Genomic DNA, 16,028 nt, shown 5'->3' on the forward strand with positions numbered 1-16,028 from the left:
TTTCTGTCTGACTTCTCTGGAACAGGAGGGAAAAAGATTTGTAGTGTTTCACTTGTTAAACTTTTTTTTTTTTCTGGCTGTTTTTTTTTAATTTTTATTTTATTTGGGGGGGAGGTAATTAGGTTTATTTATTTATTTTTGAATGGGATACTGAGGATTGAACCCAGGACCTTTTGCATGCGAGGCACGCACTGTACCACTGAGCTATACCCCCCCACCGGCTGTTTGTTTTTAATGCTGCTGTAGCTAAAGTGTTCAAAAAGCTTGATTTTGGAATATTCTGGTTCTTCTAGTTAATAATATCTTCAGTGTTGCTCTGTCAGATTCATTCTATTACAATGAAAGGGGCAAGTGTTGAGGGAAGGAGTCATTGAAAAACAAACAAAACACATTGTTCTTTATGATGTCCCTTATATAATTTTACAAACTTTGTACGGAATTAATATGAAGGAGAGACTGATTCCATCGTCTTCTGGATATGATTTAACAAGACAGCTTTGCTGTTGAAAAAGAAAATTGGGGGATAGTTCTTTGTCAAATTAAAAAAAATTGTTCCCATGAAAACATTACTAATATTTTGTAATAATGTGAGATATCCTGATTAGATGGTTTTTAAAAAATGTTACTTAAATTTCAAGTGAACCCAGTGAATCCCAGGATACTCATTTCCCATCACTGAAAATATCCAAATCCAGTGGGAAATAGCAATCCAAATTCTTTTCTATAATTTTTCTTTTGTGTCTTTTGCCTTAGTTGACTCCAGATTAACTATTAAAAGAGAATAAATGCCCTTCATGATTTGCCAGACATTTTTCACCTTATGTAATAAAGCTTTACTGGGGAACAGGAGCTTAACCAGCGGTGTGCTGGTAGACTGGCTCTCAAACAAAGCCTCGATTTGTAGCATCTGCTCATTCCAATTGTGGGAATACTTCCGGCCAGCTGATTTTAAACTGTCAAGTCAACATCACTCAACTGGAGTTGGGAAGAGATACAGACAACCAGTTTATCAATTTGGGCTCTAACCTCCCATCCCAAACACAGTGTTTCACCACCATAATAATCTTTCTCAGCAAGACTTCCGCCTCCCCACGTTGTCCTAGACTTTCTGGGAGCAGAAAGCTTAAGCTTTGAGTGCTGCCCTATGGTCTATAATCAAGGATCCATGAATGTCAACTAAAAGGCACTAAATACCACGAGCCAAGTGAGAAGGAGTTATAGGACTTTAGGAAGAGGAAATAACTTCTGGTTGGTAGCATCGGGGGAAGTTTCACAGAAGAAGGATTTTTGCTTGGTCTTGAAGAGTAAAATTCTAAAAAATGGGGAGGGGAAAGGGAAAACGTGGATATGGTATAGTCGTTGGTTGCATGAAGTCAGTTTAGGATCTTGAGGGTGTCTGTGTGTGTGTAAGTCTGTGTATGTGTCGTTACAAACGATAAGGATTCCCACTTCTAAAAATTTTGCAAGAATCCAAAATATAAACGTTTATGAAGCACTTTGGGAAGGGATTATGAGGATCTATTTAAAATGCCCACGCATTTATCAAGGCCACGGTGAAGAGCAGGTACCCTCAGTTAGCAAAGTAAGTAGAGAAGAAATAAAATGGTTGAAAGCCAGTGGTTTGTCAGCCTGTACCCTGCTGAAACATCAAAGAAACTGGGAAGTCTGTGGTGGGATCAGCAATTTGAACTCCGGGTCCTTCCATTTTCCTTTCTCTTGTACTCCGATAACTCTTTAGGCCATGTGCAAAGTTTAGAAACTGAGCAAACAAACTAGGGTCTTTTTCAAGAGTTGTTCCGTAAGCAAAATCAGTTTTACCGACATCTAAGGGTCAAAGAAAATGGCATGTGTCTCTGGGGGCTTTCACGTAACCACTGAGCACTGTTACATCTACTCTGGAAACTTATTAAGAGCATCAGTCGTGTTGAGGTGTGCGGAGGGAGGAAGGGTGGGGAGAAAGAGAGAAAAAAAAAACACTAGAATCCAGACCATTCAATTCGGAATATACTTAGTATAGACTTGAACAGGGATATTCATGCTTTTATACTCCTTTCAGGAAGATTAAGGCCTTGTTCTTAGAAGTCCTCCCCCAAAATTTACTTTGGGGGCTTTTATTGCTTTTAGTGTGTAGCTGTGACCATCGCCAGTGGTTACTTCATAAGAATTACATTGTCAATTCATATATGTGATTTATTTTACGTATTTACGCTGTATATTTGTATGATATACAGCTTTCAAAATCTAGCCTGTTTTCTAACTATAGTCCCTAGAATGTGTAAGGAGAGAAGCACACAGGAGGAGCAAGTCCCTTCTTGATAAAAATAGTTGTCCTGTTTGTCACCTGAATGTGCTTTTCTCTTGCTCCAGATGTGCCATTTGTTACTCTGACCTTCTGATGACTTCTGAGAGAGCTTTGTTTATAAAGAATGTAATAAGCCTAGGTTGTGTATGAAAAAAAAAAAGCTCCTTGTAGTTGCCATGGCTTGAGAATAAATATATTAAAAAAATATGAGCGGATGTTTTCATAATAGCTATTGGATTTTTTACCTAGAGTGTTGAGAACATTTTTCTTGATCCACTTAGTTTTGTAACCTCTCCCATCCCCTGTCACTGTGCCTCAGTATTATTTACACCTGGTAAACAATAATTAAGACCAAAAAACTTTAAACATGTCTTCCAGACATTTTATAGAAGGTGTACTTACTGAATTTCTCATAGTAACTTCTCTCTCATAAATTTATCGAAGAACCTCAAACACTTTTTTCGTTTTTGTTTTTCCCCTCCCAGGGAAGATCAGGAAGAGACGTCTGCAATTCGAGTGGGCTTTATCACATATAACAAAGTTCTCCATTTCTTTAATGTAAAGAGTAATTTGGCCCAGCCTCAGATGATGGTGGTGACCGACGTTGGAGAGGTCTTTGTTCCTTTGTTGGATGGTTTCCTTGTCAACTATCAAGAATCCCAGTCTGTGATTCACAAGTAAATATTAGTACTTTATAATTTAGTTACAAATCAGGTGTCTATTTTCGATGTTTTGATTCAGTGGCACGCATTTTATTTTATCATTAGCGACGGGGTTTTTACACACAGATAAAACTCTACTCTTTATGTTAGTTCTGTCTCTTTTAAATGTAGACCTGTATCTAAAAGGGGGAATTACTTTTTTAGGACTCACACTCAACCCTAGCAGCCCCTTCTTTTTGCTGGAAAGGCAACACAAGGGAGTTATTTCCTGCATGTGCATGAGATTATTTCAGGGATGATACAGCCACTGTTCCAAGAATTTATAGTCTGAGGGATCAGAAATGTAGTAAATAGGAAAAAAACATCCATAAAGTGTGTGATTTTGTAAATGCCTCAACCAAATCATACATCTGGGGGCCAGACCATGCCAGGGTATCATTCCTGGAGGAATGACCTGTGAAATCCACCCACAGGTGTTCAGTGAAATAGACACCATCTGTATTTAGGCTTGACATGTTACTTACTTCTTCCTTGATGTTTATTACAATGTGCAAAATATTTAAAGCCTTTTGCTCATTCATTTCTTGCAGTTTATTGGACCAGATTCCAGAGATGTTTGCAGACTCAAATGAAAATGAGACTGTCTTTGCTCCTGTCATCCAGGCTGGCATGGAAGCGCTAAAGGTGAGAGGTAGACACTTCTAGTTGCTAGTAATTACATGTTGAAAACAGACACACAGACACACACATACACAGAGAGAAAATTTCATCCGTGAAAGAAAAAACAGCCTTCATTAAAACCTGTAGGTTGCTGGAGGCTGTTCCAAACTTCCCTGCAGATCTCAGGAGGAAGTGGCCCAAACCACGGATCGCCCCCAGCGTTTACATTCCAGAACTATTAGCATCTGAGCCACTGATTTTGTCAGGGTTTCCAGTTTAACTCCTCCCTTTGGCTTTTCTATGAACTTTATGTGATCTTTTTAAAAATTGTTCCAACAATATCAGAACTACCAGAGATGAAGAGAAAAATCCCCATCTCTCTCCTTCCTTGGCGTTTTCAGACACGCAAAGGGCAGGGTCGTGACAGCGACAGAAGTGAATGGGGGCCGACCTCCAGAAGCAGACGCAAGGTTGGCTGGGTGTCTGGTTGGGAAGCTGAGCCCCAGGGACTCTGGCCATTTTCATAGGAATAAAGACAGGAATCTGAGGAAGGAAAATGATTGAAAAGTGCTTATTTTTAATCATTACTACCTTAGCACAAGAGTCAAACCACATTGGCCAGACAGCTAGCTCGTAACGGTGATTTTTAAATGTTAATATTAAAGTCACATTTAAATTAACTTCTAAAATGAAAGGGCTGGCAGTAATGACCACTAGCAGCAATAATACCACAGAACTGAGTTTATGAGATACTTCCACATAAATTTTGCATCTGAACATTGTCGTCTGGTTGTAGTACAGTGATTCGTGCCTGGGTTTTTTGATCTTCAGAATATTCACTCATTGGATCAAAGACTTGTAGATGTCCCTCAAAAAGCCTCAAACCGTGTTAATGTAACATGAAATTAAAGATGAATTTTATGTCAGAAGGTAGTTTGGAGATGTTAGCTTTCATCCTGTGAAAGCCAGCAGCAATCATTGTTTCGGCTACAGAAAGACGTGGGAATTCCTATTTTATTCCACATGACTAACAACAAATGTCTTCTGTTTCAATTTGAAACGGTTTTGCAATTGTTTTCTCTTCCATTAAGGGGTCTAGAACTCCATATGTAAATTTCCCGATGTAAGTTATATATGACACCGCAAGTCTTTCCACGCTGAGAAGTTAGTACTGGGAGTAAAGTTACATTCACATGCTTGTGCCTGAGAGGACAGATGAGTGGATGTTGATCAGCCAGTGTGTCATCAGTTAAGACAGGAGAGTGGAAGGAAGAGCCCAGGCAAGGCTTCCAGGGGCCCTGAGTCCAGATCCCAGCTCAGCCCCACATATCATTTCTAAAAGGGAGCAGAACTGTCTTATCCCAGTGGGTTCCACAGGGGGTCTCGAGGCTGCTTAGGAGGCTTCAAAGAAAAACATATAAAGCAAATCTGTGTGCATGCATTCCATGTGTCTAAGGTGTGATACCGCAGTAGGAAACATAACTGAAGCCCACTGTGTTTGTAATAAGAGTAATGTTCTTTGGGGTGACTCTGTACCACAGCGACTGCGGCTGTCAGTGTTCTTAGCTTCCTGTCATCTGCCAGAGGCCAGTCCATTTCAGCCAGTCTATTTTCATGTCTTTTGCATGTTGTTTTTGGTTAAATTTGCAATTTTAGTGTTAGAATAACATATGCTTTTACACTGAGGTTTAAGAATGAAAAGAAGCTAGTATCTAAATATAGCTAATCAGAATAACTTTACGAATATCAAAATTAGTAAGTATTAATTATTCTTACAAAGACGAACTCCCTTTATAGAAGGTAAACAATTGTTCTTACGTAAGGATAAGGAAGTGCCTTTTTAAAAGAACACTGTGGGACATAACGTCAGTGGCAGTTACTGCCGGGCGTCTGCCGGCGGACTGTGCTCCCAGCGCCAGTCTTCATACAGACCCCATGGCTGCAGAAGGAGCAGGGAGGCGGGGGCTCCCCCAGCTAAGGAGTCACATGTTGAAGGGCAGGTACTTTAAAAAAAAAAGCAGATTTCTGGCCTCACTTCCAGAGATCCTGACTCAGCAGCTCCCCAATTTGTCCTGCTAATTATCCATATCTGGGAACCACCAGCATAAAGAATTGTTGTTCACTCTGCAGCCTCTAAGAATATCCTCACATCAGGTTAACTCACCAGAAAATGGCATACCTGACCCGTACGCGGCATATGTTCCACTTGTGCTAAGAATGCTTTCAGTTAACCATGATTTAACATCTTTCCCTAAGCTTTTACTTAATGGTTAAATTAAGGAAGAACACTATGGAGAAAGTTTCTTTCTTGTGCAGAACATTAAGTGGAGACATTATTGCATGATTCAGTTTCTCGCATGTAGAAAGATTCGCTAACCAGTTTCATTGAGTCAGTTGCTACACTCATTCTAACTCATGATGTTTCTCTGAGCCTTAGCTACCAAGAAAGAGATAACTTCTTCTACTTAGAGTAGATTTTCTAATATAATTACTTCTCTGCCCGACCTTCTTACTGATACCTAGTTCTTTACAGTTGCCTTAGCGATTCTATGGTATATTGCCTTTAATTGTCTATTTCCTCAAAGCTTTTTTTTAATAAATAAATTGTTGCTATAAATAACAAATTAATGAAGAAGTTTCTCGTGCATCTTCCAGGAAGATTCTGGGTGATTAAAATTCATTGCAGAAACTGCTGCTGTTCAATTGATGCTTGTCTCTGCAATTTACACTTTCTGCCTCTTAGTAACTTTATCAGGTTTGGATGAAGAAGGAAAAGTTTTCAAATAAGCTAAAAGTATGTGTGTGTGTGTGTGTGTACATGTCTGATGTGTGCATGATAGTTTAGCTACCTCTGACAGGCATATTATATCATCCTCTTTTCAGGTCCCATGTGGCTAAAACTCAGTCAGATTTAAAATTGTGTCACTTGTATACAAGGGTACTCACATTCATGCCTGAAGTTATTAGGCTGAGAGCTACCACTTTTGAGAATATGCAGGGTAGTATCTAAATACTGAGGAGACCACATCATTCATTCACTTGTTCTCTCAATCTACAAAGATTGACTAAATGCCTATGTTTTATAATGTAAGGACTGCTGTCCCTGCTTCTGAGTTGCTTATAGTGTGGCAGAAAGGGTGTAACTCTGTAATACAAGGTATGATGTTTGTTGCTAGTATTTCCAAGAAAGGGAGTGGGGAAGAGAGCAAAGAGTAACTCTGGAAAGTCCAGGGTGGCGGCAGGTCAGCCGAGTAGCTCAGGGTACCCTGTACATGAGGCCAGAGGTGAGAGGCTCATCCTCGGTGGACGGGGAGGAGAAACTGGAAGAACATCAAAGTGCAATGTTTCTTATTTGTGTCCAAGTGAAGGCATTTTAGAACTGGACTCCCCCATTTGAATGATAGCTTTACTTTCTATCAGATAGATGCCAAGTCAAATCTCTATATAATTAGTTGTAATAAAGTTTTCAAGCAAAGACAGTAGACAAAACCTAACACAAAACATATGCTAATTTGTCATAAAGATAAAGAGGGACTGCTTGGAAAGTTCTTATGCATGCTTTCTCAGAAGTCCTTGAACCGTCTATCCAAAGACTTTGATGCACAATTTTCTGTTCTACATGATTCCATGTCCACAGCGTCTTGTGCTCTCATTGTCTTTTTTTCCCATGGTCTTTCAAAATCTGCATCTCTTTCCAAATCTGAATGTCATAACTCAACTATATGTGACTTTCTGACATTGTCTTTTCAGCCAGCCTCCAAACAGTTTTCTGAGTTGTCCCTTACTTCCTCTGTAAAACTAGATTAATAGAATTTAGCAAAAAGTCGGAGGGAAATGGCCCTTCATAGTTGGCTTCAAGTAGATCATTAGTTGGGGGGAATTTTATCTTTCAGTTGTCTTAATATGTGTGTGAATTTGGTTTCAAGGCGATGCCTCACAACATTCCTTCCACAAAGATTGATGGCGCACCTGTAGAGTGTAAGGCATTAGACCTGGGGCGGCATGGAGAAACACATTGCAGAAAAGTCAGAGTCCTTCCTTTTCATGGAGCCTTTGATCCAAAAAGACAGTAGAATAAAGTTGTAACCCAGGGTCATTAATTCTAGAAAAGTCTTATCTGCCAAGTAGAGTGGGGCCATGGAGGGAGAGGCAGCCGGCTCTGCTGAAGGTGATAATAACACATCTCTCAGAGGAAAGGACTTGGAGCTGAATTTGGAACAACGCGTTCCCCGGCCTTTTTCAACCTGTTTTCCATCCCAATAAGAATGACATGTGTCATTCATCTAACCCTAGATGATACACTCAGGTGGGCACAATCAGATTTTGGTAAAAACATAACAAATTTTGTAGGGCTAGAAAGCATGTAATGCCATAGGTGCTCTTTCTTTTATTGTTACTTATAAAAGATTTTATAAGGATGTGATTCATGAAATTATAAATGTGAAATTTAAATAGCCTTTATATAAGGAAAAAAAATAAATATGGCTACTTTTTTTTTTCAATATTGAACTTTATTTTAATGGGCCTATTTTTTTCCTTTAGGGTTTTACTCCATAGGTAATATTAACCAGGCAATCATGTATGTTTAATTATAACTAAACCGTATACTGGGTCACTGAATTCTCCCAACAATATTTTATGTCGTTACTATTTTTCCTGTGTCATGTAACTAGGTAACTGGGGGTGAGAGAAGGTAAATAATTTGCCCGGTGTCACTCAGCTAATACAGCGGCTGGGGTTCTGGCCCCTGCAGATGGGGACCAGGGCTCGTGCTCATAACTCCTGTGGCATAAAATCACAGTACTTCCATGAGTAGAGACTATCTAGATGGAGAGAGGAACTTTTGATCGTGAATTCCTTAGGGGAGTTGGGTAGGCGAGGCAAAAAAAGTCAGGGAGAAGATAGATTTTTAAAAAAAGTTTTATACCTTCTTCTACTTGAATTAAAACAAACAAAAAGTACTTTTACAATAGTCAAAGTGCTAGAAAAGAAAAAAAAAGAATTTCAAAAAATTTAACACATTATTATCAATATTACTGTACCTTGTGCTTGGATTTGCATCGGAACTACTGTCTTTATTGGGGAAAGCGCGGACGGTGTCTTTCTCCTGTGCAGCATTACACCCAGGGCGGGTCCCGGCTTCACTCCGCCTTGCCTTGCTTCCTACTAGTGCTGCATCTGTCCATCATTTCAGTGGGAGACTCACGCAGCCCACTCCTGGCCACACAGCAAAGACAAGACAGGGCATGGGTTATATCCCCTTCCCAGTGTGTCAGCAGAGACCCCGCCACTGGGCCCCACTCCAGAAAGCATGTCAGAATGTCACCCCGTGAGACACATCAGGGCAGAGCGACCCTTGAATTCTCTTCCTTGCCTTTTTAAGGAAGTTACTCACAAACCCAAGTACCTTATTGTTAGCAAATAGCTTCACAATACATCCTGCAGCTGCTGCAGGCACACCAGTGTCGGCCACTAAACCCAGTCTTTGCAAACAGCAGCTCCAGGCCGAGGAAGGGGAGAGGTGGGTTCCAGGCAGAGGGAACACGTGGTAAAAACAAGAAGCTTGTGTGGTGGAAACTTCCAGTGCGGGGTATGGCAGGGGCGAGGAAACGTTGGACGTTAGACTGGAAAGAAATTCAGACTGAACTTCAAAGGGCCTTGAAAATGTTGTCTACAGTCTGTGTGACCTGCGGCAGATTGGACGAGCCTCAGTGTTTCCTATCCTTAACATACAGGCCATAATACCCCCTTCACCAGGCTGTGACTATTAAGTAAGAAACGTGCTAGAGGCCCGGCACGGAGATGCACACGGTGAATGTTGGTAGCAACTCATCTCACTGGTTCCCAGCCTTCCAGCTCCCACGCAGATAAAGGAATGTGGACTTTGTCCTGTGACGGGAAGCCTTCAGGAGTCTTAAGGAGAAAAGCCCTGTATGTGATCAGAACAGAGGCCTTTCTTTCAAAGACGGCGCTCTGGCAGCCATGTGCCAGGTGGGAGGCGGGGGGGGGGGGGGAGGCGGGGGAGGGGGCGGTTGGAGGAAGGCAAGATTGGGGGAGGGGAGCGACAGAATATACTGAATCACCTAATTTCAGTAAATTTTGCTTGGGAGGTTACTTCCTAGCTCCTTAAATAAGATTTCAAATATTTTTTAATGCTGATTTGACTTTCTTGGAGCCTTCTTGGTCTTTCTGTTGCTTCCCAGGGACTACAGGTGTACAGTGTAATCTTGATCCCACATTTTTTTCCTTTTGTCACCTTGCCCGATAGCTGGTTCCCTGTGTCTGCTGTTGCCACAACACCACTGCATCTTGTGCTCTCTTCCTTAAAACACCACTTCAGGTTTAATCTATGTTTATGAACGGTTTCAAAGAAGAGCTTCTGTTGCCTCCTGAGCCTGGGAATCCTGTCATTTACTTTGGCATCGTAGGAGTCTCCTAGTCCTATATTGTTGGCTAAACAAGAAAGTATTTTTACGTTGGCACATCATTTTAATAGGTTTTTAAAGCATCATGGTATAGAGACCGACATTTAAATATTGGCCCTTTGGTTTACAACTTGTGTGACTTTAGGCAAATCACGTATCCTCTCTGAGCCTCAGTTTCCAGATCTATGTAAGGCACAAGGCTGTTGTGAGGATTAAATGAGATGTATACAGTGCTTGGCTCATGGAAAGTACTAATAGTTTATATTTCTGAATCCCTTAAAATGAAACTTTTCCATCCAAGACTCATTTTTAGATTAATTATTATCCTTATTTTTTTAAGGCAGCAGACTGTGCTGGGAAACTGTTCATCTTCCATTCCTCCCTGCCAACTGCAGAAGCACCAGGGAAGCTCAAAAACAGAGATGATAAAAAACTGATTAACACAGACAAAGAGAAGGTATCTGTGAATGATCGCCCTTTGAAGTGTCTGTATGTCAGTTCTTAAAAGGGAGTGAAGAGACAGGGAAAGTGTGCTTTGTGTAGGAAAAGGGGAGAGGTTAAATGTAATGTATAAATCCAGGACGTTGTATGTTGCAGAGAGAGTGTGAAGTGCAATTAATTTAAGAAATTGTGTGTTCCTACAAAACCTGATGTCGGAAATATACCTGCATTAAGATAAGGTCTCAACCTTTTTTCACATATGATCTGTGTGAGAGACTGAGAGATAAGGCTATTCCAGACACGGGAGAAATGGGGGAAATGCAAACGGAAGATCAGGGTAGAGGGAGAACGTGGGGGCTGCACACGACAGCACTTTTGAGCTATCAAGTAGAGGTGGCTGGTGCTCAAAATCCGCTTTGCTCCAGCCTGTGGGCAGTGTAGCCATGGGGACAAGTCAGTGGGAAGGATGACCCATGAGGTGGCAAGGTGCCTCATCTCGGTATGTGAGCGGGAGAGCACTGCCGGCTTCACTAAAGTTGTCGGAGGTCACACACAGTTGGGCACACGTTTCACACGGCACATGCCGGGCACACACACGGTCTTAGGCAGTGGCCGCTGCACTTACGATACCACAGCTCATTCAGTCACCCCGGGCCACTTAACTGGAAAAAAAGAATTTTTTCCATTAAAAAAATTCAGTAAGAATCCAGTAGAAATGAAAAACCAAAACCAGAAACATGATGTGGTTTTCTTTCTCCTCGGGTGCCTCATCGTCTCCAGATCCTCTTCCAGCCCCAGACAAATGTCTACGACTCGCTGGCCAAGGACTGCGTGGCCCACGGCTGCTGTGTTACGCTCTTCCTCTTCCCCAGTCAGTATGTGGATGTGGCCTCCCTGGGGCTCGTGCCTCAGCTCACTGGAGGGACCCTCTACAAATACAACAACTTCCAGGTAAATGCCAGCACTTTGCTGGCCTCCTTTTTCTGCTGCCGGTTTACTTTGGGTGCTTAGATCGTAGGTTGAGAAAGCTGTGCCCCCTTGTGGGCAGCTGACAGGTGTAAACTCTAGAGGGGACAGAAACGGGTGCACAGGTGGTTACGTACCTGCTTTCCTCTCCCTCAGTGTCTGGCAACAGACTGAGCTTGTTCAGCCGCAGGGTTGAATGTCAATGTTAGCTTCCATGCTGGAGGGAAAATTTATTTTATATAAAATTTTTACATTTTTTATTACATATCTTAAGATACTGTTTTTAAAAGTGACCACATACTTGTTTTAACTTGTTATGATTTGGGGGCCAGTTCATTCTACCCTCTCTTCCAAGCCTGAACTGAGAGACAGAGTCGAGAGATGATCAGAATGTCAGCACCGTAATGGTCTGCAGGCAAGTGGGCTCGCTAGACTTCACCCCTCAGTGAGACAGACTCACACCCAGAGGCATAGAGTGGGCACAGGTACAGGCTTCGCCTGTGGACACCTGTCCCTTGCAAGCTACCGTACTGAGGGCCAGGAAGTGTGTGGTCCTGCAGGCAGCCTGCCTCCCCAGGATGCAGAAGAGGCTGAGCTATGTGCACCTGGATCCTGTTCCCACACCTACACAGCAGAAAAGTCACCTGCCATCGCTGGAGGGGAAGGTGTTGGGGCGAGGGGAGCCTCTAAGATATGTACCTCCATGTGGAAACATGGAGTGTTCCCCCAACGTAAATGACAAATGTTAATCATCTATTTTTATTTCTCATCAATACAAAAAAAATCACTGGGCTACATATTTACCAGCTAAGGGACTTGATAAGACCAAAGATTACAAATGAAATCACATTGAAAAGGCTTTAAGAACCCTGTCTAAGATTTCTGGATAAAGTGGGTTTTAATCGAATTTTTTTTTTTTAAATAAGAATTCGTATTTTAAGTATTTTACTGCCACCTGGTGGACAGTGACCATACTTTATTTTTCAGGTGCACTTGGACAGTCAACAATTTTTGAATGACCTCAGAAATGATATTGAAAAGAAAATAGGATTTGATGCTATTATGAGAGTTCGTACCAGCACAGGTACTATTCCTTTGTACTGTTTTTAGGTCTTTATTGGTCAGTTGTTTCCACTTCAAACTAATAACAGGCCAACAAAGAAAACAACAGTAAGATGAGAAGCCCAATTTCCCTTTTTCCTCATCCTTAGGTTTCAGAGCCACTGATTTCTTTGGTGGCATTTACATGAACAACACCACCGATGTAGAGATGGCAGCCATCGACTGTGACAAGGCTGTGACTGTGGAGTTCAAGCACGATGACAAACTCAGTGAAGACAGTGGAGCCTTAATCCAGGTGATTTAAAATGTTTTTGCTTTGTTGCTGACAGTGGTAAGTGGGGAGCCTCAAATACCGTGAACTATGTTAGTCTCTCTGTTAAGAAATTCAACTCTATTTCTCCAAAGGCAGAAGTCACTAGATTAGAGTGCTCTGATTCATATGCTGTTTACGTGAAGGAATGATGGTTTTGTGTTTGCACGAGGGCCCCGCCGACTTGAGGTCAGGATGTCAGGCGTCAGCACACTGGCTGCCGGCCCCCTCAGTTCTCTTGGGCTCCGGGACCCACTCGCTCCCTCCTTTGCTGCGCTCCTGCCAGACGCCAGACACTGTGCTGAGCACATGTTGTCATGTCACAAGCAAGTATCAACAGGAGTTGGCTTGGTAGTAAATGAAATTTAGAAGCCATGGAGGCTTAGAATTAAAACAGGAGAAATTCTAACAGTCATAGTTTTCAGACATGAGCATCGTCACCTCCTCCAGGGAGAGAGGCTGCCATCGAGTTAAAGAAGAACTCTAACGTGCACTCCTGAAACGGATACATGTATCATTTGTATAAAAACCGAGTGCATCACCAAAGCTAGTTGTCTGTTTTTAAGCAAAGTGAGCCTTGAGCAGGACTATGAGAACATGCAGATATTATTTCTGAACCTGAATCCCTGACAGTGAAATCTGAGATGGGAAATGTAGTCTAGTTTTGGAAGTGCAAACAGATCTTTGACGTGAAGAACTGTGTTAAAACGACTGAAATGCTACATGGAAACCCAGTGTATTCCTCCCTCATGTGTTGTTGTTCAATCCTTAGCAAAAATGGAAAAAATTTTGCGGGCAAGTTTAGAGGTCTTTTAGCTGCACAGGCCGTTCTGTAAACAGAAGTCAGGCTAGCTTGGGTGAATGTGCTAACCAGAAAAACACGCGCGCTCGCTGTTGCCCCCGCAGTGTGCTGTGCTCTACACGACCGTCAGTGGTCAGAGGAGACTTCGGATTCACAACCTGGGCTTGAACTGCAGCTCCCAGTTAGCTGATCTCTACAAGAGCTGTGAGACAGATGCCCTCATCAACTTCTTCGCCAAGTCAGGTAACGCTTCGCTAATCCTGTGCTGCAGGGGACCTTGCCTGGTAATTCAGGCGAGCCCTGTTGGCTGCAGCCTTTTGATGGGTAAATTCACCATTTATAAAAGCAAACAGTGAAAGAGAGTGGTCAGCATCTCTACCTCTAGACGAATAAGGAGAGAACGGAGTCCGGCCCATGCCATCCAGTTTTGTTTAAAGTTTCCTTCCCAGGGAGCTGAGCTGAAACTGAGGAAGATGATACTCAGACCCATGGTGGCATGTGAGCCTGCCCTCTGGCACGCGGGGATAATGGAAGAAGTGAGCTGACCTCACTCATCCATTCCAAGAGAATTAGGTAATAGTAGGGGCCCGAGGTAGAGTTTTCTGGCTCCTTCTCCCCCCTTGCCCTAAACCCCAGTTGAAATTCTACACTAAGATTTAGAAGAAAGAACAATCCAGCCGATAGGAATTCAGAACATTAGAAGATGGAAGACTGGTCTTTCTTTTCTTTGCGTGTAGAGTTCTGTTGCTAATACTCTGAGAAAAAATCAGGACCAGTTAATCTGCCTTTTGTTATAGGTACGTATTGTTCTCCATTGGCCTGATCATCATACTTAGTCAAGAGGAGAGCATTAGCAAATGACTTGAACATTTTTAAGTGCTGTTATTCCCTGCTGAGTGGTCTCAAGATAATAGCAATTTGTTCTTCTTTAGTATTATAAAAATAATCAATTTCTGAGCTAAACTTTGATGCCCTTTTCATTGTTTTGTGCAAATAGCTTTTAAAGCAGTTTTACACCAGCCCTTGAAGGTCATTCGGGAAATTTTAGTTAATCAGACTGCCCACATGTTGGCGTGTTACCGGAAGAATTGTGCAAGTCCACCTGCAGCAAGCCAGGTAAGCCACCTGCTGTCCTCAGGTGCTAAAGTGTTACCAACGACTTCTTGTTCACTCAGCATCCTGCTCGTAAAGGCTTATCATGTTCCAGGCACTTAAATGCTGTGCAGTAAACCATATAACCAAGAAGACTGACAATGCCATTTGGGGGGACTGTGGTATTTTTACAGCTAACGTTAAAAAACTTACTGGCTTTACAAGATGCATGAACCCAAAAAATATGTGTGCAGATTAGGTTGACAGCCACTACATTATGTATAAACAAAAGAATGTTATAGGTAAGAAATGTCAATATAAATGGGATTCTCTCTTGCATACAGAGATGGATATTACATTGTGAAATGTGGATGCTTAAGTACCTTTTGGACATATTAACAAAGCTGACATGCGCCAATGGCAGTAATGGCTTCTTGATCTCTTACAAACATAAATACAGTTTATAAATTTCAGAGTTCTTTTTATTTAAAAATTAATAATAGGTATGAAGAGTTTTGAAAGAACTAGTAATTTGTAGTAATTTGAAATTTTAGATCCTTCAGATAAGCCTGTCTCTTGTAAAAACAAAAGAGTAGAACTTATGCACATTCATTTTGCACCTGTCCTTTTTCATATTCTTCCGTATGTGAATTAAAGTAAGACGCCATTTTTCACAGTTGTGTGTTGAATATCCGAGTATAGAATTTGAATTAAAAAGAAGACAGTGAAGAACATACGGGAAGACGTTCTGGCTTTAACTCCTGGTTGATAGTGAGTGCTGGCAGGACACCGGAAACCCCACCCAGGGCAACCCTGCAGAAGCAGCGGTGGTGCAGGTACCTCTGGGGCCAAATTCATAATCGGAGTGAAGAAGGAAATGCAAACAAATGCAGATAGTTAGTTAGCTTGGACTTGACACAAAAATTCCTTTCTGTGCTGTCCAGACTGATTAAAGCAGCATCCGTTCTTTCATCTCCTGTTGATAATCACAGGAGCAACTCTCGAATCTGTATGTCAGTCCTCTTTATTACCCAGAGGAGTTGCCAGTTTGGGGAACTCCGGTATCAGTCCTACTTCAGAGCACGCGTGTTTAATTTCCACAGAGCCCACCAGGTGCAGCTGGACCTAGTCCAGCCCCGATCACTTCATAGCCCAGTTTTGCTATTTGTTTTTGAGCTCTGGAAACATGACTGTCTCTGGCGTAGCTCACACTTCAGAAGGATTCTTTGAAGAAGAACAGGTACGGTTAGTGTCCTCTCAGGAAGTTTATTTGCTAATCTTTAAACAACTGACTTCAAAAACCTTA

At 41.9% G+C, this 16,028-nt stretch overlaps 1 protein-coding gene across 3 annotated transcripts in view; it reads left to right on the forward strand.

Moving 5' to 3' along the window:
• The window catches only part of SEC24D (SEC24 homolog D, COPII coat complex component), a 99,554-nt gene that overhangs the window by 75,087 nt on the left and 8,439 nt on the right, over positions 1 to 16,028 (forward strand). For all 3 annotated transcript variants that reach the window (XM_072938317.1, XM_072938316.1, XM_006213918.4), the window contains exons 12-19: positions 2,788 to 2,979; positions 3,555 to 3,648; positions 10,390 to 10,506; positions 11,271 to 11,441; positions 12,444 to 12,540; positions 12,668 to 12,813; positions 13,735 to 13,873; positions 14,628 to 14,746. In XM_072938317.1, coding sequence (XP_072794418.1) covers positions 2,788 to 2,979; positions 3,555 to 3,648; positions 10,390 to 10,506; positions 11,271 to 11,441; positions 12,444 to 12,540; positions 12,668 to 12,813; positions 13,735 to 13,873; positions 14,628 to 14,746 — 1,075 coding nt within the window. The remainder of the gene's footprint in view (positions 1 to 2,787; positions 2,980 to 3,554; positions 3,649 to 10,389; positions 10,507 to 11,270; positions 11,442 to 12,443; positions 12,541 to 12,667; positions 12,814 to 13,734; positions 13,874 to 14,627; positions 14,747 to 16,028) is intronic.

Source organism: Vicugna pacos, chromosome 2, assembly GCF_048564905.1.
Source record: "Vicugna pacos chromosome 2, VicPac4, whole genome shotgun sequence".
NCBI classification, from domain to species: Eukaryota; Metazoa; Chordata; class Mammalia; order Artiodactyla; family Camelidae; genus Vicugna; species Vicugna pacos.